Consider the following 27,803-nt stretch of genomic DNA (forward strand, 5'->3'; position numbering starts at 1 on the left):
GCGACGCCTCCACAGCAGTTCCCCTCTTACAAATGCCATCATGTAATAACAATGTTATTTTCATTAGTTGGCATAATGTAAGAAATTGGTATTTGTTATTGTGGCCTCTCTCCCTGCATGCATGGCACAATATATAGGTTCCTATTAAGTATGTTTATTTCCCTATTTAGTTCTGTGAAGATGGAGAGAGCATATGGGAACATTATGGTCTGGCTGAAGCCCGCAAAATATATACATGTTTCTTCGAATCGAGACAGCACAGGCTCTGTCTCGCCAACAACTAAAAATGCTGTCCTTTTACAGTTAATAAAACTCACAGTGAAAGAGAGCCATTGGCTGAAGGGAGCTGACACGTTGCCTCTAGGCTGTGGTGTGTGGAAGCAAATTGTGAATTTCAGAGAAGTGGTTAAAGAGGGCTGAAGCATAACCCCTCTTTTAGTGTGTGTGCGTGTGTGCATGTATATATATATATTATATAATTATGAATTATTTTGCTTGCATTAGGCCAGCAAGACATATAAAGTTGTCTCTGGACCAGACCTAACCAGGCTGCAAAAATGAACACTCAAAAACTGAATAGAAGGGACACATGTCTAAAGAATATAACTGCAACATTCCAACCTGCGTACAATGAGACACAGAGATTGGCTTTATAAACAAACTGGTAAATCATGGCCTGCCTGGGGATGAACATTTCAGTCTTGTTGGTCACATGCAAACGCCGTTCTTTGACAATTGTATCACAGATCTGGAAGAGTTACTACAGTTTGGAGACAAATCAAATGTAACGATAGTGAAATTAACAATGTGGTTTGCTATCTGCGAAGTTTGATTTGCACTACTTTGAGATTTTAATTATTTTTTTCTTTGCCAATTTCAGCAAGTTTGCAACGTTCTAAAAAAGCAAAGAAAAATAAACCTGCAAAAACTTCAAGTGCATATGTCTTGGAAATGTAATTAATCCGTCAAATCATTTTGCATGGATTTATCATCCGCAGAAATCTAGATGATATTGCCTAGTGTGCTGCTCTAGGCTGCCTGCATCCTGTATACTCTCTTACATGGTGCTGCTTAAGTGGTGTGCGGAGTGGCCAATGACCAGCCAGGTTTGTGGTCCAGAAGTGAAGCTGATGTTGCCTAAAGAGCGTGAAATAAATTAAGTAAACTATAGTGCCCGCTCCAAGCCACTGTCGCTATTAGAACTTGCTCTCTTAGATTTGTTTGTGGGCCTCCATTAGCATGCTTTTTTCCCCTTCCACCCCTGTGTATCCTGTTGCTTCCTGTCGATGAAGATAGCGGCCATCTTTACCTTTCTTGATGGCTTCTCTGTGGTCTTTCTGTTCTTCGAATCGGCGGGCGAAACCGTGCTGTGCATCTTCCACAAACCCTCCTGTGGGTTTTTTACAACTAATCCATTTAGGTCTGCCTTTGCTTCTGATCAGGCGTGCCCTGCTTGTACAGGTCTGCTGGGCTTGAACTTTTTTCCACCGCCTTTCTGCCTGGTTCTCGATCCCCCTCTGCTCCTTGCGGCATTTGCCTGTGTTTATCTCTTGCTCCGCTTAACCCCTCTAACGTTGGACATTGATGTGTGTATCTACTTTTACGTAAACTGTGTTGCATGTTCTCAACCTATGTAAAGCGCTCTGATACCTCCGGGTCTAGCCAGCGCTATATAAAACTCCAAAAATAAATAAACACCTACATTTTACTGCACTGCATTCAGAAAGAGTTCAACTGAAACCTTCCTCGCCCAGGGGTCAAAGTGTATCACCACAGCACATCATAAATGCCAGCCAGCGAACCTCATTTTCCTTGACGTTGAATAGAGGACATTCCTGACCCCTTTCATCCTGTCAGCCTCTGAACCATTCTTGTGAGTTGTCAAGGTTGCAGAGACAAATTCCAGAGAGTTGAAAGCATTTTAATACCTTTAGCTGTTGAATACAAAGTCAACTCTGTTCTGGGCATGGATTTATAAACTACTGTCTGGCATACAGACAGCACTAACCTTACCTAATGAAAACCTACAACCCCAAATGAATGTCTGGTGAGTGCTGTAGAATTCAGAATTCCCAAAGAAAACGCCAACCGAACATCATTAAATGAAAGACAAAATACCTCATGTATTAACACATTTCCCCATAGACACATAATTGTAAAACCCTTTAGATACTAGGCCAAACTTGCTGTGGTCATAAGAAAAAGATTTCCACCTACTACCAATATTTCTGCCTTTTGAGCATTGGTCTTAAAGCCAGTTCACATTCATCCAGTCTTTAATGTCACAGAGGCACTTTTTAAAAGCCAGACTTGAATTGAAAATTTACCTAGAAAATCAGTTGAGTGTCCTCTGCATATGTACACAATCTGATTATATCAGTCCTGATCTTATCTGCTAAAGGTGGAATGTAGATATTGAACAAGACAGTAGATCCTTGCAGCACCTACTTACAGTGCTCACGGGGAGATGTAAACCATGGGAAATGCTTGGCTTTATCTATGCTCAAGCTACAAGTTATCAGTGCAATTTAGTCTGCAAACATTGAACTAGCCAGGTCAGTTACGGAGGCGTTAGTAAAATTACACTGTAGACCCTGTTTACTAAGCCTATTCCAGGATCTTTGGGTGGTCACAGATTGCCTCAGATGTGTATCCTAGTAAGAATAGCAAGGGCTCTGTTATTTATAAGTTGTCTGTCCACATTAAAGGGAAGGTACTTACAAATTGAAGCAAACAAGGGTACCCAAATTTGATCTAAGGTTTGGGCTACTGTATGGGCAGGGCCATGCGCCGCCTGCTGGAGCACAGTGTTTGCTAATAGTGGCAGCTGCTACATCAATTCCATCCTCTATATGTAGATTGGTGTCACTTAGTATTACTGATATGTTATTATTGGAAAATAAATGCAGAGATAACATCAATATTTTAATCTTAAAAACATGATGGAATGTTTTGTGCAGTAAATGGTATAGCGTATGTAAGGGCTAGATTTAAAGAACTAGTTAATCTTTTCGCATCTGCGATGTTCATAGTATGTGATTTTATAATCTTAAAAGCTTTCCTACAGATTAAAGATACTGCCTCACCCCGTTTTTCTCATTGCCCCCCATATTTTTAATAAAGTAATCATTTGCATGGTAGTAACTGACTGTAATAGTGTCATTCTTTAAGCCAGTCCTCAAAATAAATTAGTTTTTTATGGACGTGCTTCAGCCAAGAACGAGCATGTAAAAGCCCTAAATTAATAGATTGTCAGAAGGAAGAGAGTCTCATATTTTGTCTGGAAAGAAATGTATTTCTATTTAAATTTTTGCTGCAAGGATTGAAGTGTGAGGATTTCCCACTTAAGCCAGTTGATAACACTTATGTTTTTCTCTGTCGCGACAATAACCCTTAAAAGTAGTTCTTCAATTCCCCAAATCAGCCGTTTGTACCACAATACATTCCTGTAAATATAGGCAAATGCTGTTTTAAAGTCAATAAAGGCGGTATATAAAACACCAGTTGCTCTATTTAAGAACATTGACTGTTTATGAAGATTGTCATCAATCCCGCAAACTTCTTGGAACCTGGTTCAATAAAACAGGATTAAATGATTGTTTTTGACCAAAGACTCTAGTTCTTGAAGTAGCCGTTTGGCATAACATTTACTCTTCACATCCAATAAGGCAATTAAGCGGCAGTTGTGTGAGCCCTTTTCATTTCATGGATTAAATAGTTCCTCGCCAGCTCTCAGGGATAAGCCTATTTAGAATGTAATGTCTGTATAAGAGGGCCCGCTATGATACCCAGAAGCTGGTCTCACTTTTAAAAATTACTGTGGGAACTCTGTTTGGACAAGGGGCACCCTTGAAGGGAATTACAGACAAGTTCTTCCAAACAGTGTTCCTGCATACGGTGATATACATACTTTCTGGAGAAAGTGTCCATAATGGATCAGGGACGTATAAGGACCTACAAATTAAACCAGAGATTCCCAGATACACAGTTAGTGTCAAAGTAAGCCCCATTGTTTGCAAAATAGTGGACATAGATGCAATATTTTCCAGGATAACTTTCTTTGCAAGCTGTGAATAGTTCTAACCATATTTTTTTTCATTGGCTTCAACCTTAGATGCCAGGTGGCGTTCCTATGCTGCTGCTGTTTGTGTGCAACCTCCTTTTTCAGAGCAGGCATACTTCCAAGTCTTCTGAGGGTCTGGTTTACTGAATGCTTGTTTTCTTTTAGCAGATAGGAATATCAAGGTTTGCTTGCCTTTTTTTAATGGCAGGAATATGCAATAAAGTTTGCCTCTAAATTATCATTTAAATTGTTGATCGAAGTGACTCAGAGATATAACAGCAAGAGGTTGTCGTCAAACGCTGGTTGTTTACAATACTCCTCAATTAAACCCATTTTTTTGTTGTCCTAAAAACATAGTTATGCGCGGTGGAATCCTATTCAATGTTGTTGTCCTAAAAACATAGTTATGCGCGGTGGAATCCTATTCAATGTGGCCTTTTTTAGTGAGTTTACAGGGACTATCAATCCATTTCGTTAGACAGTCTTGTGAGTGAGCACAGTTAATGGAAATCCATTGTGGAAAATGGTCACTGTAATGTTTGAAAGTATGGGCCCTGGGCCCTCATGGTAGGCGCAGCAAGGATGACACGGACACCAGGAATGAGTGGTAGGAAAGGTCCTGAGCACGTGCGCTCAGCCTCTTTTATTGGCAGCGTCATGTGACACCATGACGTCTGTGGTGGGTGGGTGTAGATTGTATTACATTGCATAGAAACACTAGAACGTGTCCACACCAAGACACTACATCACTCCCCTTTTTAATCAATGAAAAGACAACTTAATAATTCACATCTGGGGAATTAACTTATCTCAGGATGCAGTGAAGTGTTCAGTTCCGCCAAGCTGTTCAATCCGCCACTGCATGGAATTGGGCAGAAGGCGTTCAGTTTGTTTAGGGGAACAACTGTCCGCTCGGCCTGGTTGGTGGTGCTGATGGAAACAGTCTGCAAGCCTTGGGGAGCCCTGTTGTACTCACAATCTTTCTGTTGCTGACCTCCGCGGTGACGGGTGCGGTTGGAGTTCTCGTGGTTCGCCATGGAATGATGGTTGGCCTTGGGCTCACTGTGGGGACTCACTGCGCACTGACTTCTTCTTCACTCTTAACTGTGGCAGCAGCCAAGTGGATATATTCCTTCCTTGCTTAACTGTGGCAACGGCCACGTGTATTACTTCCTTCTATTATTGACTGTGGCAACGGCCACGGGGATATACTTCTTCCTGTTCTCAACTGTGGCAACGGCCACGTGGATACCTTCCTTGCTCTCAAGCCGTGGCAGGGTGCCACCTGTCTTTCCTTTTCTTCCTTTCTTTTCACTGTGGCTAACGTGCCACGCAGATCTCTCCTTTTCTTCCTGTCTGTTGATGGTGGCAGAAATGCCTCACAGCTTTCTCCTCTTCTTCCGTTCTTTCCGCAGTGGCCTACATGTCACACAGCTCTCTCCTCTTCTTCCTTTCTTTTCGCAGTGGCAGACGCGCCACACAGATCTCTCCTCTTCTTCCTTTCTTTTCGCAGTGGCAGACGTGCCACACAGATCTCTCCTCTTCTTCCTTTCTTTACGCAGTGGCCTACGTGCCACACAGCTCTCTCCTCTTCTTCCTTTCTTTTCGCAGTGGCAGCCGTGCCACACAGATCTCTCCTCTTCTTCCTTTCTTTTCGCGGTCGCAGACGTGCCACACGGATCGCTCCATTTCTCCCTTCCTGTTTCGCGACATCACTCGGTCCGATCTTGCATCTTCTCTCCTGACCTGGCTCCTCCATGCAGGGCGCGCCCGCTGCATGTGTGATCCTGGTTTGTCCCCGGCCGGAACACTTCCTCCTTCTTCCTCAGCTTCCTGAGTTGGCGTCGCGAACCCTCTTCTCTAGATTCTTGTAGGTGACGTTCGTGGGATGGTGTTTAGAGACCTAGGCTAGGTCGAACGTCCTGGACCCTTTGGCGGTCCGCTCCTGCTGATGTTTTGGCAGGTTCCTTTGGTCGTCCATCGGACTTTCTGATGTAGGTTTAGAGAACCCATCACGGGTCATACTTGGTACGCGATCTTTCTGTGGATCGGCTTCTGGGGGTGCCACGCTTAGTGGTCTTCTTCGGTAACCGTACTGCACTGTGGCGTTACCTGTGCCCTTCTTCCATCTCGTGGGGGCTGTGCCTTGCCACGTGGCGCGTTATCTGCGCCCGTTCTTTTCAAGGCTCTCGGACACTTGTAGCGTGTCGTCGGTACTTGCAGCTTTGGCTGGCGTCGTTTTCTTGCTGCTTTGGCTGACGTCCAGTACTTTGCTGCTTTGGACCGTCGGGTACTTGCTGCTTTGGATGGCGTCAGAAGTTTGCTGCTTCGGACCATCGGCGGGAGTAGTTGATGCTGCGGTGATCTCCTGTGGCCACTAGAAGTCGCTGCTCTCTCCGTCTTCTGATCTCGGCAGTCTTATTCCCTGATCGTTCCTCCATTGCTTGGCAGTCGTTTTCTCCAGACGTTTCGTCCTTGCTTGGATGCTTGGTGAGGCGTTGGTGCCTCTTCCCACGTCACTCTGGAAGTGGCATCTGCCGACTCCTTGCTGGTGCGTGTTGGTGTTTTCTCTTCCTTGTCTTCTGCGCGGAGCGCGCTTTCTGGATTGCGGCGTTGAGATGCTTTCCCTTGCCTTGGGGCACTACTCCGTCTGTTGCCGCTAGATGGTGCTAACTTCTTTTGCGTTGAGCAGTGCTTGTTCCTGTGCTTAAAGATGTTGATGCAGTAATACTTTTGTTGCTCGATCTTTTGAACAGCCTGTCTTGTCTTTCCCGGGATGTGCACTCTACTGCTTCAGTGCACCGGGGGTTGAAGCTGCTGCTGAAAATGGGTGAGTGATTTTCCCTTGCTTGTTAGTGTTGCAGCAAATCTACCCAATTGAAAATGTGCTGACGTCAGGCTTACATTGTAAACGCACTGTGTATGTCCCTTTGGTGTTGTGCAGGCTTTGCTGCTGAGGCAACTTTGGCAGACTTTTACAGGTGCACCGGTGGTTCCTCTTGTTTAAGTGTCCCGGTGGTGCTGGTGACTCTATGGCGGTGTTGATCTCGCTGCTGGCACTCTGCTCCTCACCCGGAGCAACCAGGGAGGGAGCACCCCTTTTTGACGGCGGCGCTGGCCGCGTGCAGACGGTCACTTCACCCCCACTTCCCTGCACTCTGCTCCTCACACGGAGCACGCGAGGAGGGGGGAGGGGCGCCTTCTGATCTTGGTGGCGCTGGCCGTCTGCAGCTGCTTGCTTCTCCCTCGCTTTCTCTCCCCGTCCGCGGCCGCCTCGGCAGTGATCACGCGGGCGGGGGAGAGGTTGCTTTCTCCAGTGGGGGAGCGGGTCTCTCCGGTCACTCTTCCCTGGCGGGGAGCGCTAGAGGCAGGCCGCGGTTGGGCTCCGCCGGCTCTGTCTGTGGACTGGACTGTTTCGCTGGCCTCACTTTCGCCGGTCTCCCGCCGCTGCAGCTTCACAGGCACACGCTGCGCGGCGGAGACCTGTCTCGCTTCTCGCAGGTCACGGGTGGGCTCCGCTGGCTCTGCGGTCACTGTCCCCCGCTAGGCGCTACCGGCGGGCCGCGGGTGGGCTCCGCTGGCGCTGCTTCGTCTCTTCTTCGCTGGGGGTGCCGCCGGCAGGTCGCGGGTGGGCTCCGCTGGCGCTGCTGTGTCTTCCCTCGGTGGAGGTGCCGCCGGCCGGTCGCGGGTGGGCTCCGCTGGCCTGGACCACGTCGCGAGGGGGGTCGGGAGGCGGTTAGCTACTCCGCTCCCTCCCCCTCGTTGGTGTAGTTGGGTTTTGGGTCCGGCCGCCTTCCCTTCGCGCCGTGGCTTACTCTGGGCCCCGCCGCTTCCTTTACACACGCGGCGGGGGAAAAGGAGGACTCGGGCAGGCCGCGGGTAGGCTCCGCTGGTCCTGCTTATTTATTGGCCCAGTTACTGTTGGCACTTCACCCCCCAGGGGCTCACCTTCGGCCGGCAGGCCAGATGCAGCGTCGCGGTCGTGGCGGGTGGACTCCGCCCGGTCTGTGCACCCTTCTGGTGGGGTTGTGGCCATGCGGCCGTCTCAGGTGGGCTCTGGGCGGTCCGCTCATTCCTCTAGGCACATGTTGGTGGCGGCCGTCGCAGGTGGCTTCAGTCGGCTAGCTGGTCGCCTCTTGGTGGCTGCTGGGCTCCGACATGCACCGGCTTCTCGGCTCGCTGTGCCTTGCTGCAGGGGGTGCCCTTCAGGCAGGCACTATCTCCCCCTTTTCCTCAGTGTTTGGTAGTAGCACGCGTCGGTTGCACTACCGACCTCGTCGCCATTGTAATGTTTGAAAGTATGGGCCCTGGGCCCTCATGGTAGGCGCAGCAAGGATGACACGGACACCAGGAATGAGTGGTAGGAAAGGTCCTGAGCACGTGCGCTCAGCCTCAGCGTCATGTGCTCAGGACCTTTCCTACCACTCATTCCTGGTGTCCGTGTCATCCTTGCTGCGCCTACCATGAGGGCCCAGGGCCCATACTTTCAAACATTACAATGGCGACGAGGTCGGTAGTGCAACCCACGCGTGCTACTACCAAACACTGAGGAAAAGGGGGAGATAGTGCCTGCCTGAAGGGCACCCCCTGCAGCAAGGCACAGCGAGCCGAGAAGCCGGTGCATGTCGGAGCCCAGCAGCCACCAAGAGGCGACCAGCTAGCCGACTGAAGCCACCTGCGACGGCCGCCACCAACATGTGCCTCGAGGAATGAGCGGACCGCCCAGATCCCACCCTCGTCGCCATTGTAATGTTTGAAAGTATGGGCCCTGGGCCCTCATGGTAGGCGCAGCAAGGATGACACGGACACCAGGAATGAGTGGTAGGAAAGGTCCTGAGCACGTGCGCTCAGCCTCTTTTATTGGCAGCGTCATGTGACACCATGACGTCTGTGGTGGGTGGGTGTAGATTGTATTACATTGCATAGAAACACTAGAACGTGTCCACACCAAGACACTACAGTCACTCCCAGCAAGGGTCACGAGTTCATAACCAACCAAAAGTTCAAAAACTTTTACTGATATTAAGGGATAGTTAAGGACTGCTTGCCGTTTGGGGAAAATGTGTGAAAACATGCTGGGAAATTGCTGGAAGTATGGCTAATAAAAGTTCTCAGGCCAGAGCTGGGAAGTGAGTTTAAATAGATCTCTTCTAGCTTGTCACCGTGGTGAGTAGTTAAAAAGCGATTGGTGGAATGCTTGAATTGATCACCTGGCCACATCTCAGTCCATTGTTTTGTTTTTTACGTGAGAAATTGGTGGTTGTGGTACAGCAAAATCTGAATGGGTGAAAGAAAATTCTGTTTCAATTTAAGTGGGTTTGCTGAATCATTCTACTATTTAGAAACTATACATTGTTAAATGACTCGCCGACATTTACGAGGAACTAAGGCAGGTTCCTGCAGACAGGGTCCCTGATAAACACAAAGAAACATAATGCAAGTCCACTCATGGACACTAAAGTGGCAGAAAACTCAAAACCTGCAGCAAAGCTTTTAAGTAACAAGGCAGTAGTAGTAAGTCTGAAGGGGAGAACCCTTGCACTTAGAGTGGAAAAGGGGATTTGACAGAAATGTGTAATCCAGAGCAAAAATAGGATCAGTGATGAAGACCTAGGCAAGTAGGTCACAAACAAAGTGAGCTTGTGATTCCCACTAGACTTGTCTCTCCAGTGCCCGAGAAAAGGTTAATATCACGAAAGTATATAATTTCTTGTTGAGGCACAACTGGTCCTGGAAATCAGATTTCTTTATGTACACATGTTAAACCTAGATATGCAGAGTTAATGCTCTAACAGAGACTGAGTAAATATGGCAATAGTGCGTATCATAGCAACTAACTCGAGTCATATCATCCCACTTGTGTTTGCAACAGTAAAAGGACTTCGGGGTTCAAAGTTCAGAGAAGCAGAAGCTTCCCTGGCAGCAGAGAAAGCAGGTCAGACGAAAGGCAGTGCCTAGGTTCACCAGTGGGTTAAACACTGGAAGATTACCTCCTCAGGGCAGGGATGGGGCAGTGAAGGTGTCATGAAACAGACACTGCTTTATTTGCAGAAAGGGTTAGATCCTTCAGAAGACATCTGAGGTGCCCATGCCTCTGACCTCAGAGTTACCTCACGAGGGAGGGAGATACTGGGGAAGAGGAAAAAACAATTCCTGGTATGGAAGTTGAAGACAGATCCTCTGTCATGGGGTAGGATTTGAGCAGAGCAGTGGCTAGCGATGTGAAAATAATGTGTCCATCCATTACTCGAATCACCTCTACAGCAGTGTACTGAAGAGCCCCCAGTGTATTATAAAGAAACATAACCCCTGCCTTGCAATATCAGAAGGACTGTCAGACAATGTTTGAAGCCTTGTCCCATCACTTGGAAACATAGGCTGTGACCCAAGTATGCCACCAGTAAATTGGCTCAGTGATTTAAGTGGTCACTGATGACATCTGTGGTTTAAGCACTATATAGAAACAATGTAGAATTATTATTAGTAGTAGTAGTAGTAGTAGAAATAGTAGAATCATCATCAGGAGGAATGGCTCACTATACCCGAAACACTAGTCTATAATTCACTCAGGTTATAAAATATTTGTAAGGCACTATAAGCTGATGTAGGATTCATTTGAGAGCGTGTAACAACAAAAGAATGCCAAGACCAATGTCAAGAAGAGGCAGGGAGAACGGATCCACAATGCACCAAATATTGGTCCAATAAATCTGTGGTAGGTGGCAAATCACTGCATCCTGATCCTAGATTTAACTAGGCTTTTTTCAGTTGCACAGGGAGGACAGCTTTGCCCTCCAAAGGAGAGTAGAAGCTATAGATCATGACCATATCACACTGGTCAACGGCAGCGTTCTGCCCATAGCATTAAAGCATGAGCAGTGCTTGATGGAAATTACTGCTGAAAAGTAGGAATTGCAGAAGTTCTCTTTTTTAATTCACTCACATGCCAAACTTGATTTCCTTGTGGCAGAAAAAAATGTCTTTTCTGGAAACCACCTGTATCAGTACTGCTTCCATGGCTTCAGGTTGCCAAATGATCCAGTAAGGGGCGGGAGCTTGTTCCAGAATTTATTCAACAATTCTGATTGGTTATAGGTCAAGCAATCATACTGATTATTCAGCTGCTCTGATTGTCTCCCATTTGACAAGTCAGAATTGGTCCCTGTGTCCAAATCATTCTGTTTGGCAGCTGCTAAACACGCAGCAAAACTAGATGGTACACCTGACATCTTTTTGGACCGATGCATGGTCCAAGTAAATGAGTCATTCTGCATGAGTATGGTGGAGAGCAGAGTACCAAGAATCTCACAATATTCTGAAGCTTGATGTAGTAGCAAAACTTATCATTTGCTACCATCTCCAGTCCATGGATAAGAAAAAGTTGTCTTAAGCCCTTCTAGATGTGTGGTGGGTGACTTCCATGAAAGGACATTTTTTGATGTACAGAAAATGGAAATAGAAGGTGTTTTATATTAATGAGAGTAGATTGTGGGTTCATAGGAGAAGTAGTTCAAGATAATAAGGGCCCTACAAATTTTGGATTGTGTTGGAAATGGCCCTTTCTGCAGTTTAACACCCAAACATTTTGCCTTGCTCCTCCCCATTGTGCTGATTTCGTTTTTGTTGACTCAAGGGCTCTGGGCACTTTAGCACTGCTGTGCTGTAGGAGGGAATGACACTTTGCTTCTTGCTCTGATGTGTTGGCCTGCTGCCTGGTGATTGCTGAGCTACATGAGGGGCTGCCACTTTGCAACTTGCTCGGCTGTGTTGGCCTGCTGCTTCTTGCCTGGGAGTAGGAGTGTCTGGACCTGCTCTCTGCATCCTTGAACCCAAGATTCTCTAAGGGCCCCCTGTTCTCTGAAGTCTCAGGGCCACAAAATACTTCTTGCAGCTCCACTAATGCTGCTGGACTCTGCCATCTGTGAGTCTAACCCTTGCCTGGGATGCCCCCTCCGGTCCAGGGCCTCAGAAGTGGGTTTCCTGCACTACAGACCTTTTAAATCAAGCTTTTGAGCTCTTCGCGACCGTTAAATGGCCGGTTTGTTCCAGAACTGCACCCCTCGCTTGAAGGATCAGCGCAAGCCGGCACAAGTTTGTCTCTTCACACAGCAGCATCACTGCTTATGACTGCGAGGCCCTGGCCAGATGGTCTGCAATGCCCGGCGGCTATTTGCACTGCACAGACCACTGCCCGCAACGCTCACCATGGTCCCAGCGAACAGGGATCATGGCTCAACTTGGGAAGGTAAAACTTCTGCGGGAACTGTTTAAAACTGTGTCTGACCCATGCTCCATTACGGTCAACTTGACGTTTCAGATCTGCCTCGGTCTAGTGCTCCTCAAGTAATCCTTTAGCGCTATTGACTTCTAAGCACTGTTTTGGATTTAATCTTTAAAAATTTTAATCTCGACTTCTACAGGTTGGATTTTTGACATTTTGATCTTGTTTTAGTCAGAAACATGTTCTCTATTTTTTCAACCTGGTGTGGAGACTTTTTTGGTGGTTTCATTGAGATACTATAATTAAAGTGTGCACAAATACTTTATACATTGCCTCTTAAGTCAAGCCTGACTGCTCTTTCCCAAACTACCAGAGGGTGAGCACAGGTTAATTTAGGTTGGGTATCTGACTTACCCTCACTAGAGTGTTGGTCCCTAACAGGACAGGGTGCATACCTCTGCCAACTAGAGACCTTATTTCTAACAGATGCCATTGCCAGTCTCATAGGGTAAGTTGGTGACCATTTTAGACTAGGAGCAGGCAAAAGCTATCTGAACTAGTACCAAATTTCCAGTAACGCCTAAATAGCACTTCCGCTTGAAGAGCCTCGGACACATTCACAGATGTATTGTTTTGCAGGAGAAAGAAGGCATAGCAAGAGATTCAGCCATGCCAAACATGCTGCGTTCTTAATTTATAGGCAGCAGTTCACTCAGGCACTGTTTATCCAAGTGCTGTGAACACCTATATGTAAATGAAGATGCACATGCCAATATTCAACCATTCATTCTTCCACCCATTCATCTAAAGTAAATTGATATTTGTGACTGACCAAAAGATCCAAGGTCACCATACTGTCACACCGCCCGCCGAGGCTGGGAGGAGTTAGGAGGCAGTCAATGCCGTAGGCGATACCGCTGTTGAACTCCATCTGACGCTTCACTATTTTGCACTGTCTGTCGTTCATTAAAAGATCTCCCTGTGGACGAGAAAAAAGAATGTTACACATCTATTCAATGGCTCTGGGACCTATGTAGACCCAAAACTGAATGTATTATTCAATCTTTGCACTCAATGTGTGTGTCTGCTAAATGTATTGATGCACTGGATCATTCTGAATTCTTTCTTTAAAATAACCTTTGTTCAACTTCAAGAACTTTAGTACCTGAATAAATAATTCCTGTAGTCTTAGAGCCTGTTCAGTTTACACTTACTAGGTGTATCTGCCATATTGTAATGGCACTGACTTTGGCATTGGCACCTCACAGAGCTCGTACCAAGGCTTCAATTACATTTGTTCCAGTACGTTCAACACAGAAGTAACAGATCGGAATATTTCACACACATTTTCATAAGTTTCAGATAAACAAGCCCACCAAAGAAACAGAATTGAAACACATACATTTGGGTTATGAGAGAATAGAAACAAGTTCTACTAGACTTAGTAGTATAACTCTGCAAATGTGCACATATATTTTAAAGAAATAAACCCCCCAACAACAATAGTGAAGAACCTCCACACCACAACTGTTTAAAGGTTAGCTGTGTCGCATTGCAAGCAGTGCACTGGCTATGTGGGAGCCTGCATGTATGTATACTATTGTTTTTATTAGGCTTGAATGTACATAGGTGTGTAATAACTAGCAAAGATGGCTTATCTGCAAGGTAGACTTCTCACACAAAAGGAAGTATGTATAGGGGTGTAGACAGTTACTGTTATGAAGTTCACATCTAGTTACCTAGACAATATGTTTGATATTGTGGACATGATATCTATGCAAGTTAATATTACAACCTCAACAAAATGGAATAACAGTGTATTTTAGATTTTCACTTGTGTTAACACTGTATGGATATACTGCATGTATGTAATGGAGGTTTGTGAAGTGCAACTTGCACATTTCGGCCTGCAGATTGCAAGGTATTGTGGGACTTAGGGACCTCATTATTTTTTTTTTTAGAAATTCTCTACATATTCGGGACAGCAACCAATAAAATAAAACTAGATACGCTACTTACACCTTTCTTAGAACAACTAGTGAGATAGTAGAGGTGGGGAAAAGGGTAGAGGAATGACACGCATTATAATGAATGATAACTGTACATTTAAATGGATATTGCTTACTGCCTTGTGACTCATTGTGATGGGTAAGCTCCTCAGTGATGTGCAACATTCTTAAAATATACTGTTGAGGTACATTATCCTATATCTTGTATTTGCACAATAATGTCTGCTAGAATTGAACGTTATGCCCAATGGGAATGTAAAAATAGCTGTATTAGTGTTATATGCAATTGAGTATGCATGTAAATGTTTACATTAGTATTCTATACATGCGCACATGTAACAACCTCTGTTGCATTGCACAGATGTATGTAGTACATGGTGGGTGTTTCTATAACCCTGGCACTCTTTCTTATATCAGTTCTGCACCATTAACGGTCTGTTCTGAGAAATGTTTGCAATAATAACCTATCATTCTAAAGATGAATTCAGTATTGAAATGTATAATATGTACAATGGGTAATAACTTGGGTTTGGGTTTTTATCGTCCTCCCCAGCCCGTGTACATAGAAATGACTATGCTACACACAGATCTTAGTATTACACGTCTTTATTACGGAGCATGTAACCATTAACTGGACATTGTTGAGCATGAATCCTATTCCCACACTCAAGCACTTACGTCACTGTTCTATGGAGTCTATCAGGGACCCAACGTGTCTTTTCATCTCTAACTCACAAGAGACTACATCGCCCCCTTTGTTAAATGTAAAGTACAACTAATACATATAAACATCACAATTCTTCAATAAGTTATTTTGGTGCTTGAATTAATCGCCCAGACCTTGTCATGTGAGGCTGTGGAGATGCAAGAGACGTGTCCCTGATTAGCACCTGTGACAGAGACATTGGTACAGTCATTGAGTTTTCCAGATTCTCAGGTGAATAGGTCTCAATTCTAATATCTGGAGGTGGTGGAGGTTGAGGCACGTGCTTGAAATACGACCAGTCTCCCACAATGGACTTTCCAGGACGGTGAGCAGTCGCCATGTGTCCTTTACTAGTCACAACTTTCAATGGGTAAACATCAAAAGGACCATCAGACATGCATTTCCTTTTCTGCATGACAATGACATGGTCTCCTCTTTTAAACACAGTGCTCCTTGCATAGCAGCAGCTATCTGTGTAGGGCTTCATTCTTTGTTCGTGAGATGAATCAATAGCACAAAGTTTATCATTGTCAATTGAGGTAACAACAAAGTCGATATAACGCATGCCATTACAACGCAGTCATTACAACGACTGCATTGTTACATCGCATACCATTACAACACAAGTTGTTACAACAACATGCTGTAGAGGGCAGAAGTTGTTAGATTTTAAATCCAACACTTTTCCTACTGTTGCACAGACTGGAGTTGGAATAGTAAATTATACTATTCCAAAATTCAGCGCCCCTCCCCCATATCAAGTCTTTGTAATGACTTGAGTTGTAATGGTATGCGTTGTAACAACACAGTCATTGTAATGAGTGCTTTGTAATGGCATGCTTTGTAATCGCGTGCATTGTACAGTGTCCTATTCGTCAATAGATCGTTCAATGGCCCATTGGGGAAACTTGGTGCGTATGGCTTTCCAAATATTAAAGTTGCAGGGCTTTACCCAATGGTAGAATGGAGAGTTGTCATATATGCATGAACTGTTGACTGAAGAACTGATTTGAGGTCAAACTTTTCATGCGCAGCACACTGAATGGTCTTCTTGAGCGTGCTCATGAACGTCTTGACAAAACCATTCGCCTGTGACCAGAGAGGTGTGCTTTTCTGATGCTCGAAATTCAAGTGAGTGAGAAAATATTTACATTTTCGACTATTGAAAGGCGGGCCATCATCAGATTTCAAAATCGAAAAAAAAATCCATGTTGCAAAAGTACTTTCTAATCTCTCAATGACTCTTTCATGAGTAGTCGATGACAGATCTTCCACAAGGCGAAAACGGGTGTATTCATCAACAATGACTAACAAATATTGACCATTGTCAAGCGGGTCATAGAAATCAATTGCAATATTTACACATGCATCCTTTGGGAGATCAGACATGTTTAAGGGATGCAGGGTGGTTTTAGAGGGCAAGCAGTTGCACAAATGGCAGTTCCTTACTTATTTTTCAACTCTTTCATCAAGACGAGGGAACCACACTTGGTCCCATAGGGCTCTTTTAGTAGAAACTATTTGAAGATGTCCCTCATGTGCCAGTTCAATAGCTTATTGTCTCAGACTCTCAGGTAAGACAACTTTTGACCCATGTGAGACGATATCTTCTGGAGTGACTGAAAGTTCTTCCTGCACATTTTAACATTTCTGGTATTTTATGTCATTATGGAGACGTCGAGCATGCTTTTGCCACGAGTGATGAGTAGTAATGTCTCTCTGAGGTTGCATATGTCTGTCAGTGCTTGTAGCAACAATTATTTGTTCTACTGATATGGAAGCAGGTGTACTGGATTTCACAATGTAGATAACATAAGCATCAACTGCTTTAGAAGTGGTGCCATGACACAGTGTGGGTACACATGAGAAGTAAACAGCAGGATTCTGAACTTTTCCTGTACGATGAACACATGTATAATCATACTCCTGCTGTCGCAACCCCCACCTTTCAATGCAAGTGGGCATCTTGGATTTAGGATTGCTTAGTGGTCAGTAATAACCATGAAATGTTTCCCAAACAGGAAGACATGAAAATGTTCACAAGCCCACACCACAGCTAGGCTTTCTTTTTCAGGCTCTTATTAGGCACGTTCTGTCGATGACAAACTTCTGCTAGCATATGCCACAATGCATCGTGTTGCATTGGGATGTCCAGTGTTCTGGGTTAGGATGACACCCACACCTACTGGGTTCACATCAACTATAACTTCGGTTTACAATTTCGGTACAAAGTATACCATTTCAGTGGGGTTCTCAATTGCATGTTTGATTTTCTTGGAACTTTGGTCACAGTCACGTGACCATCGGAATGGAGCATCTGTTTCATTTGGTCTGTCAACGGGGCACTCACAGTGGGAAAGTCACATCTATACAATGAACAGAAACTGGCCATACCAAAGAAGGAGAGCAGCATAGTTACATCATCTGGGGAAGAAGTGGATGACAAGGCTTGTACTTTACTTAAATCTGGAGTCATTCCCCCATCAGAAAATATATGAAGGAAAAACTTGAGTTATATTTTATGAAACTCACACTTTTCTGCATGTAAAGTGAGATGTGCATCAGCAAATATATGACACATTTATGTAAGAGCTTTATCATGTTCATTTCATGAGGCTCCAAAAACTAGTATGTCATCACTGTAATTGAAAGCATTTGTGACTGGCTGTATTATGTGACAAATTACATCTTGAAAGAATTCTGCAGCTGATGATGCTCAAAAACCTAACCTGTTCAAATCGAGGTGGGAAAAGAATTTGGCTCCATTCAACTATGTAATCATGTCAGCAATATGTGGACCTGGATGTTGCTCCCTTTCATTCCCCTGGTTCGCCTGGCGCAAGGCATTGACATTGTAGTTTACAAAAAATAACTCCATGTCAGAAGCAGTGCTGAAACTGAGTAAACACACACTCAACTTAGTGCCTGGCAGGACATAAATTGGTGCTTGTACTTTTGTCTTTTTATGTTTCATAGTTGCTACAAATGATCCTTGATTTTGCAGTGGTGTTGAAGCAGCCCACGTATACACTCTGGTTTTCAATGGCGTTAAACAGGGCACTGGAGACAGTTTATTGTACATTTCCTCTGGCATAATGAAATGAAATGAAATGAAATTAAAATAAATTTGTTAAGCGCGGTTGCTGCCCACGGGCGTCCAAGCGCTGAGTTAAAGCAGAGATGTGACGGGACAGGGGAGATTAGGACTAGGAGGGTTTGGTGAACAGTAGGGTTTTCAGCTTTTTCCGTAATGAGAGCAAGTCAGGGTTGGACCGAAGTGAGAGGGGGAGAGCATTCCAGAGTTTAGCGGTGTTCAACGAGAACAGCCTACCCCCGGTCCTGGCTCTCTTCACTCTGGGAACAACTGCCAGGAAAGCCTCCGTAGACCAAAGGTTCCTGTTAGGGTGGTAGGGGGTGACAAGGTTGTTATTAATTGCTGATCCCGTCTTCCAAAAGGCCCGATGCGCAATACACAGTGCCTTAAAGGCCACTCTATGCCTCACTGGCAGCCAGTGCAGGCTTTTCAGTCCAGGTCTGGCTGACTGGGTTCGCGGAATCTGGAGTAAGGTACGTGCAGCGCAGTTTTGTACCACCTGCAGCTTCCAAAGAGTCATCTCAGGGGCCCCTACGTATAGAGCGTTGTTTGAGTCCAGGCGGGACTGGATGAGGCCTTGTACTGCCACTTTTTTGGCCTCTAGAGGCAGAAGTGGGAGGACCTTCCTCAAGGTTCTGAGTAGGCCAAAACAGGTGGCGGACAGCTTGGTGGCCTGAGTGGAGAAGGAGAGCTTTTTATCTAACCATACTCCCAGGCTCTTGACACTTTCCTTGGGGGTGAGGGGAGCGCCCAGACTGCAGGGCCACAAGGAAGTGAGAGGAACTGGCGAGGCTGGGCCTAGAAGCATGAGCTCTGTTTTTTCTCCATTCAGCTTGAGGGAGGAGTTGGTCATCCACTCCTTGACGTCCTCTAAGCATTTCAGCAGACCTACCTGGGGTTGCCTGTTGTTCTCTTGGGCCAATGAAACCACTAGCTGAGTGTCGTCGGCGTACGACACGATTTTAATGCCGTACGGTTCGACTACCCCAGCCAGCGGTTTCATGTATACATTAAATAGCACAGGGCTCAGGGAAAAGCCCTGCGGAACTCCGCAGCTGAGAGGTTTCCTGGATGACATTGTGTCGCCGTCGAAGATCTGAAAAGATCTGTCAGACAGGAAGGAGTCGAACCACCTTAATGCGTCACCTGAAACCCCGAAGTCATAGAGACGGTTCAGCAAGGTGGCATAGCTGACCGTATCGAAGGCGGCACTTAGATCAAGGAGGATCACTGCCACTGATCCTCCCTGATCCAGTATCCTTCGAGATTCTTCGGTGACTGCTAATAAGGCGGTTTCAGTCCCATGCTTTGGTCTGAAGCCTGTCTGGGACGTGTGTAATAGGGAGTGGTTCTCTAGGAACTGGACCAACTGGGCATTTATATATTTCTCCAGCCCCTTGCTAGCCCAAGGGAGGAGTGAAATGGGACGGTAGCTGGAGTGGTCATCAGGGTCCAGGTTAGGTTTTTTCAACAGCGCCCGCACCATGGCTTGCTTCCAAGCTGTGGGGACTGAGCATGCGGATATGGACGAGTTTAGAAGTTCCAAGATTACAGGCAGGGTAGCTTTGCCTGCCTGCATCAGGACTTCTGGAGGAGCTGGGTCACGTGGAGAGCCCGACTTAACTTGGCGTGCCATTTTGCCAAGGGTGTGAAGGTCCATAAGAGGGAAATGATCAAGAGTTGGCTGGTCTGGGGAAAGAGGGATTCTAGGGGGGAGTAGATCAGTCGCATCCGGGGTTGAGGCTATTGTTGGGAAGGTGGAGTAAATTTTCAAAACCTTATTATGGAAAAATTCCGCCAGCTCATTACATTGGTCCTGAGTCTTGGTCGGAGGGGGGGCAGTGATGACACTGGTGCATTGTTTTATTATGTGGAAGATTTCCTTGGGCTTTGATTTTGCTTCCAGGATTTTATCAGAGTAGTAGGTTGCCTGGGCCGTCCTGACCCCTTCTCTGTAGGCTTTGATCGCCTCTTTGTAGGATGCCTTTTTTTCCGGGAGAAAGTCTAATCGCCAGGCTCTCTCTCGTTGCCTACAAAGGCGTTTTAGCTCTCGTAGCGAGTCGGAGAACCAGGGAGCTGATTTCTGCGTTCTCTTTGAGGAGGGTCTGCGGAGAGGGAGGATCGTATCTAGTGAGTTCGTGATCCAACCTACATAGTTTCCGTTTGCCACGTTGGGGTATGGGCAGGGTGGCGGGCGGGTGGAGTCCAGGTTGTGCATCCAGGATTCCACGGGGAGTTTTGACCAGTTTCTCCTCGTTGTGACTTGAGGGGGTAGCGGGGGGGCTTTGTGGGTAGTCCATGTAAACAGAACCAAACAATGGTCCGACCATGGGAGGGGGGTGGGTTGGTCAACAGTCAGATTAGTGCAGTTGCTAAAAATAGGGTCGAGTAGATTGCCCTTTTCATGGGTCGGGGCTGTGACCAGTTGGGCCAGTTGAAGAGCTCCGAGGTCATCTATTAGCTCTTTAGCAATGTGGTCTGAGGGGGAGTTAAAGTGGAAATTGAGGTCCCCTAAAACCGTATGATTGGCAGAAGATAAAATTATTTTTGCTATAATCTCTGGGAGAGACCTATGGAACAATTTTGCAGGCTCGGGGGGCGATAGATCAAAGTGCCGGAGAATGAACTATTTGCGTGGAACTCTATGCAGAATTCTACACTCTCGCATTCAGGGATAGATTCTGCTGTAGTACGGCAACGGTACTGATCCTTTAATATGATGGCCAGACCTCCGCCTCTCCCTTCCGGTCTGTCTAATCTGAAGATGTGGTAACCAGCGGGTAAGGCTGAGACTATATCAGGCTCCGATTGAGCAGTGAGCCAGGTTTCTGTCAAGAAAATAGCGTCTGGCTTGTGTTCCTCGAGCAGCATGGCAATTTGTGTGCTATGCTTTGGCAGTGATCGACAGTTTAACGCATACATGCAATATTTCTGGGCTGTGGCCAACGGGGAGGTGTTACGAAAGGAGTGTTTGCAGTCCGAGCAGCGGGGGGGGAGCTCTGTAGGAGCATAGATATGCATGCACTGGACAGCAGCTGTGCTTCCTATGCTGTGTAAGGCTGTCGAGCTATATGTCCTGCTCTGGAACGTGAGGGAACCAGGGTTTGTGGCCCCTGGTCCCATCTGGTCGCGGACGGGCGCAGACGAGCTTGCCTTTGGCGCGTCTTCGGCGCACCGCCGGCGCGCCCGCTGCGCCCATCCGCTGCGCCTCCGAAACCAGCACATCCTTATATGACGATATAAGAGGGGTGTGGCCTATTCCAATGGGCGTGGCCCTGGTGTCCCGGCGATTCGCCTGCGACCCGCTGCAGCGCTTGACTCGGCTGCGCGGGGAGGGAGTCACGTGGGGAGCCAAGAGGTAGACTGTAGTTGTTGTATTTAAAAAGCCCAATATCACAATAACAAATTTTTAAAATTAGTCTTTAAAAATCCTGCTCTCGGCTTTCCGCCTCAAGAGCTCTACTTACACCAAGCGCTGGCGAGGAGGGCGCGCTTTTGTAGTGCAAAGGGGGTGTGGCCTATTCCAATGGGCGTGGCCCTGGTGTCCCGGCGATTCGCCTGCGACCCGCTGCAGCGCCTGACTTGGCTGCACGGGGAGGAAGTCACGTGGGGAGCCAAGAGGTAGACTGTAGTTGTTGTATTTAAAAAGCACAATATCACAATAACAAATTTTTAAAATTAGTCTTTAAAAATCCTGCTCTCGGCTTTCCGCCTCAAGAGCTCTACTTACACCAAGCGCTGGCGAGGAGAGCGCGCTTTTGTAGTGCAAAGGGGGCGTGGCCTATTCCAATGGGCGTGGCCCTGGTGTCCCGGCGATTCGCCTGCGACCCGCTGCAGCGCCTGACTCGGCTGCGCGGGGAGGGAGTCACGTGGGGAGCCAAGAGGTAGACTGTAGTTGTTGTATTTAAAAAGCATAATGTTTATTGATGTACCACCGTCTATGATAAACTGTATGGAACACCCATTCACCTTCAGTGTGATTTTAGGACAGTGTCCAAATGAATTTGGCACTTTCACTTGTTGATCTAGTTTTGAGTGACACGCTTCCCGGCGAGAAGCTAAAGCTACATGCGCACATCTTTCTGTGGTCATTATTGACATCGCACACACATCTTGCCTCACTGTTGCTGGACAATGACAGTGGTGATTTTTAGATGAGGAATTCGATGACAATCTGCATCATTCAGTTTCTACTTGCCTCAAACTGATGTTGCTGCTTGGCCTTGATGGGCAGCGGAAGGAGGTGTGGCGCCGCGGCCAGGTCGACTGACTCCAGAATCTGGGGATCCCGGTTCGATCCCCGGCACCGGCGGCAGATTAGCCCAGCACCATGTGACTCTGGGCAATAGCTTGCATAATTTTCCCGACGGCCCCCAGCGCCTAGAGACCCTTACGGGTGATTGTGCGCTTTACAAATTTGGATTATTATAATATTATTATTATGGTTGTAACGTATCTGGAACTTTCTGCACTCCATTTTATTTTCTCGATGTGCCACACTTGATCTTTCCTCCTGTTTGTTTCTCGATGCGGCGCACTTTAATCTTTCCTTCGCTTTGCAAACCATTACAAAATGGTTCTCTTTCCCACAGCCTTTGCAGATCTATCCAATGGCAGGACATTTACTTTCATGTGGAAAGGAAAATCCACATCGAAAACACAAATTTCGTTTTCTTTGGAGACATTACTTTATGGCATTCTACCTTGTGTTTCAGCTTGCTTTTCACACTCAGGGCTGATTCATTTTGGCTCGTCCGACCGCCATATCAGCTGCTTGTCTGTCAGCTCTTTCTTCTGCTCTAGCAGCCATGAGTACTCACTCCCAGCTGAGGGTCTCTTTCAGCATTCGTGATCTGAAGGAATCAGAGAGGCAAATATCTATTACTATGAGATGCATGGCCTCTTCATCGTTCAACTCGTCCAATGCTTGATGATGGAGTCAAGTCTTTCTACAAAGTCATCCTTTGTTTCACCAGTTCTCTTCCTTTCATGACTGAAGATGTACCTTTTGCAGTTGACATTTGGCAATGGATTGAACTTGGTGTTTTACGCTTCTTTTAATTGATGGTATGTCACTTCACCAACGTGTGGTGTTTTCTTTATCACCACTTTGACTCCTTCACCCGTCAAATTCTTCAGACACTTAATCATCTTTTTGTCATTTCCTTCTTCCAATGCATCAATAAAATCATCGAAGGTTTCAATCCAGGCAATCCATCTGTCACCAATATTCAGCTTTTTGGCAGTATCGAAGGAAGGCGGTGCTTTTTGGAAGGCAACAGCATTATAACCAATTAAGGCCCTTACTAATGAGAGTATAAGCTGTTTATCTGGACTTGCACCATTCATACCATCTGTAAGTCCTTGTGACTTGCTGGCTTCAGGATCGTCATGGCCAATCTGAACTGGTTTGGCTTCTTTTCGCACGGCCTTTGGATAAGTAGACTGTCGCTATTCCGTAACCGTTCACTGCCTTTCAGTAGGTCCAATGTGACTCACCAGCCTTGGATGCACAACCCTGTAATTTGCTTGGATGGAGCACCCAGTGCTGAGGTCTGATAGCTCTCTTTACTTAGGTTCTAGTAGATGTGATCGTATTCTCAATATCTCTGATAGTGGCACACAGGAGCAGTTTGCTGGACCACAACAAACTCTCTGGGAGAGTACTCTCGGTTCTTCAGGACACAGGTTTTACATAATCCCCTATCTTGTCACCAGTTGTAGCATCCTCTTCAGCTAGGGCACAATCAATGACTACACCACACAGAGAGCTTGGTATTACATGTCTTTATTCCTCGGAGTGTGACCGGCAATGGAACATTCTACAGCATGAATCTTATCCGTCTGTCAGGGACCAAATGGTTCCGGTCATCTCTTACTAGCAAGACACTACAGGGTTCAGTCTCCTTTAATATACAAATGCTTCGTCGATGGAGTCAAGAACTTTTCAAAACAGCTGGTGCGCTGCCGTACATAATCATGTCAAGTCGTTTTTACCACATCAAAAGACACACAAATGATTGATGGAATGTTGAACCATCAAACATTCACCCCCAGTCAAGAGATCTGGGTTAAATCCATCATTCTTTTGCTCACCATGCCATCCCAGTTTAGACCCATCCATATGCAAAGACTAAGAGGGAAAAAAAGAAGAAAAAAGGCAGCAGATTTTTTCCACCCCCAGGATTTTAAACAATCCCCCATTTCCAGAAGGACCACTCAATTGCTGCTCTAATTTCGGGCATAAATGAAGACAATAAAGAACACTACAGCACAATGCAGTAAAAGTACACTTCTAGTTCCAGAACATAGCTACCTTTCCTGTCTCTTGTTGACTGCATGGCTGTTCCCTTAGGTTTCGTCTGTTCCCTAGCCAATTCTTAGAATCCAGCGCTGGGACGCCCCCCGGGTAGCTACGCGCTTTACAAATCCACTTCCAATTCCAATTGTGACCCTGTAAGTTCTCCACTGCTTCTTGACAAGGATGGTGCAATACAAATACTATACAAATGCATACCACATAAATAACTTAATTGCACCATTCTCAATGCATTAACACTTTGGGGATCACCTCCAGCCATACTTACAACATTGCCTTTATCCCCACACTTGACGCTGAGGTCATATCCCAGTAGTGTCTTCATTGTGGCTCTGGTTGGAAGATCCTGTGCTAAAATCTGTCACGGCAAAAAGGAATAGAAGTAACATTTTAAAAAGGCTCAAATACTCATATTTGCACTGTTTTATGCACTAAATTGGAGTCTTTGCATGTCAACACAATATCTAGTTAAGGACTAATATTATGATGCAATACATTTGTGCAAGAAAGTGGGTTATTAGCTGCAAAAGCTTTAATAAGTCCATAACTGTCCCTTTCACTGGGAGCCAAGTAGCTCATTGTAGCACTTGACTCTCTAAGGGTAGCAAAACCGAACAGTCCAAGACCTACTCATGGGAGGTGGTGTGGGCAACACTCAATAAATCATTATCCAGTCAGTGCTTTTTTTTTATAAATAGAAAAGGTACTTTATTAAGCACACATAATTGAATAAGTCACATTAATTTACAAATATATACAAGAAGGTAGATGGAAATACCCAAGTTGACACCCTCTTAACATTTTGGCACCCCTAGGGAGCCCCATACCCTAAGACCACAGTGCCCTCCACATCAGAAACAATATAAAAGGGTGTAGTTAGCAAAGGCAGGCTTACTGGCTTTGTGAGGGTGACAACACATTAATAGTAAAGCACTAAAACACCACTGATATCATTAGGGATGGGACTATCTGACAAAGACATTCATCACGGCTTGTCATGACTTACTGTTAACCGTAGGGCTATCAATAAGCATTTTAAAGTATGTCACTTACCTTGATGCAAACATATAATGATTCTCTGTTAACTTTGTTTTGGTCAATCAAATGTTTTCATGACCTTAATTAAACCATATAACCAGGCTATCCTGTTCCAGGTTTAAACCGATAAAAACTGATAAAACCCCATTGAAAGGGAAACAGCCCCCATCGGTATAAACATATACACACTTATAATCACCTGCACAATCACAAACTAAAATGCCATTCAAAGACAGATGACTAACTAAGTCATTTTTTTTATTTCTTCATGAAGGGGCAAACACAATGTACTTTGTTATTATGCAATGCAGCATCAAGCAGCAGCAGTTTCTGTTACTGGGCAGAGGGGCTGCACCCTTCAAGTTTCACAGCGTTATGGATGGTAATTGCAAAAAGCAATTACCATCCAATTTCCATTCTAATAAATACATTGTTCAGTGCGTTAGTTTGCCTCGTCGAAGAGGATGTTAGGCAGGTTTTTTTAGGCACATATGATAGTATGCATGTGCCATTTACATCACGCATTTGGTGCTGATTATATGTACTTTAAGCAGCCTAAGGCTAACATGCTTCCAGCCCAGGTCTATAATACTTGGGTCCTATGGGACTGTCCACAAATGACTCCATGAAGAGTACCATTCGGAAGCAGTCCCTGGCATTTACAGCATGAGCCCTGTACTTCCGGGGCTGCTGGTCAGTTTTCTGCTGCTGCCTTTTATCACCTCTCCCATTCCCAAGTTGTCACAGGGTGACGACTTGAGACAGCCTCACTGAAAGGACAACTATTGGGTGACCATGTAATATTAGCACCTCTTTCATCCACTGACAGGCACTGAGAGAAACGCGCACTGCTTGCAGTCTGAACTCCAGAGCTCTGTCGTGGCTCATTAAAAACACCTGGAAGCGACTCAGCTGAAAGTTTGCTTTATACATGCAGCTACTTCTGTGTGGTTTGGGAAGCTGTGAAACATATAAGAGAATACCTTATTGAAAAGCAGTCGTTTTTGCACTTACCCTTCTATTTCCTACTGTGTCCAGGGGTGGCTCTTCCGTAATGGCAGTGGAGCGTCACCCCATTGAGTCAGTCAGCGTAAAAAAAATATTTACTATAACAATATTATCATTTTTTCCCCAGCTGACTGACTGAGCTAGGGAGTCATGGTCGGGCTGGGTCAGGTATGGCAGGGAGGAGGGGGTGGGGTAGTGTGCACTGTAAAGTGCATATGTCTGTTTGGCCAGCCGTCGCAGGTCGACCAAACAGGCATGAGCACTTACGTTTCTCCAATCCGGCTGTGTCAGAGAAATACAGCAGACACTAAGTAAGCATGGGCGAATTTTGCGAATCTGGCGTTCGCAAATTTGCGTATTTGCGAATTCGCAATCCGCAAAATCCGCGAACTCTCGCGAATTTGCGGATTTTTTTGTGTGTTCGCAAGGGGTTCTGCCAGTTTGCGAGGGTTTTGTACCAGTTCGCAATTGCGAACTTACTTGTCGGCTCGCAACGGTCGCGACTTTGTTGTTTCTACGTCTGGTTTATCATCACAGGTTCACAGCACCCTCTGTTTCACCACTGCCACCCTCTGGTTGACCCATGCCACCCTCTGGTACATCACTGCCACCCTCTGATTCATCACTGTAGATTATGGGGGGGGAAAGCAAGCACACCTGCCCTGCTTCAACTGACATGAATTAATTTCTGGTTCATCACTGTAGATTATGGGGGGGAAAAGCAAGCACACCTGCCCTGCTTCAACTGACATGAATTAATTTGGGGTTGATTAATGTGTCACTGAATTTAAACTTCCTGTCTGGCACCTGCTTCCTTATCTGTAATTTGCTTTCTGTTGCAGTGCAATTTTTTTCCCAGGACCTTTGTGGCCTACTTGTAGCTATTCTATGAGCCTGCTGTGAGAGTCAGAGCAGGGTCATAGAATAGTTGCAAGTAGGCAACTGAACTCTGGAGGGGCCCCTCGGGAAGCACTACAGGGAATGGTTACTAATGATGAGTTTGAACTTTTGCACCTGCTGAGTGCTTTCAGTTTTGCAAAACTTGTTTTTCTGTGGGGCACTTCCTTCCTCCCACCACCCCCCCCCCCCCAAAATGGACTCCTTGCAAAAAAAAGTGCAGGCAAATGTCAACCTGAGGAGTTATTTTGATAAAAATCATCATTTCAGAAGGTTTATGCTGCTTGCTGGTGGATTTCTTGAGCAGAATTGCAAATTTTGTAATTTCGTGAGTGCGAGATTGTTGCTGCCCGCCGCATCTACATGTTCGCAATTGCGAACTCTCGCGATGCGTCGCCAAACTCCCGCGGGATCCCGCAGCAAGATCCAAAATGGCGCAGCACTCGCA

At 45.8% G+C, this 27,803-nt stretch overlaps 1 protein-coding gene across 1 annotated transcript in view; it reads right to left on the bottom strand.

Moving 5' to 3' along the window:
- Positions 1 to 27,803, bottom strand: part of STAB2 (stabilin 2) — an 880,852-nt gene that overhangs the window by 157,219 nt on the left and 695,830 nt on the right. Inside the window, exons 52-53 of the mRNA XM_086919174.1 lie at positions 24,681 to 24,770; positions 13,117 to 13,263 (exon numbers count right to left, since the gene is read on the bottom strand). Of these exons, the coding sequence (XP_086775300.1) occupies positions 13,117 to 13,263; positions 24,681 to 24,770 (237 nt within the window). The remainder of the gene's footprint in view (positions 1 to 13,116; positions 13,264 to 24,680; positions 24,771 to 27,803) is intronic.

The sequence above is a fragment of the Lissotriton vulgaris genome, chromosome 1_1, assembly GCF_964263255.1.
Source record: "Lissotriton vulgaris chromosome 1_1, aLisVul1.2, whole genome shotgun sequence".
Classification (NCBI taxonomy): Eukaryota; Metazoa; Chordata; class Amphibia; order Caudata; family Salamandridae; genus Lissotriton; species Lissotriton vulgaris.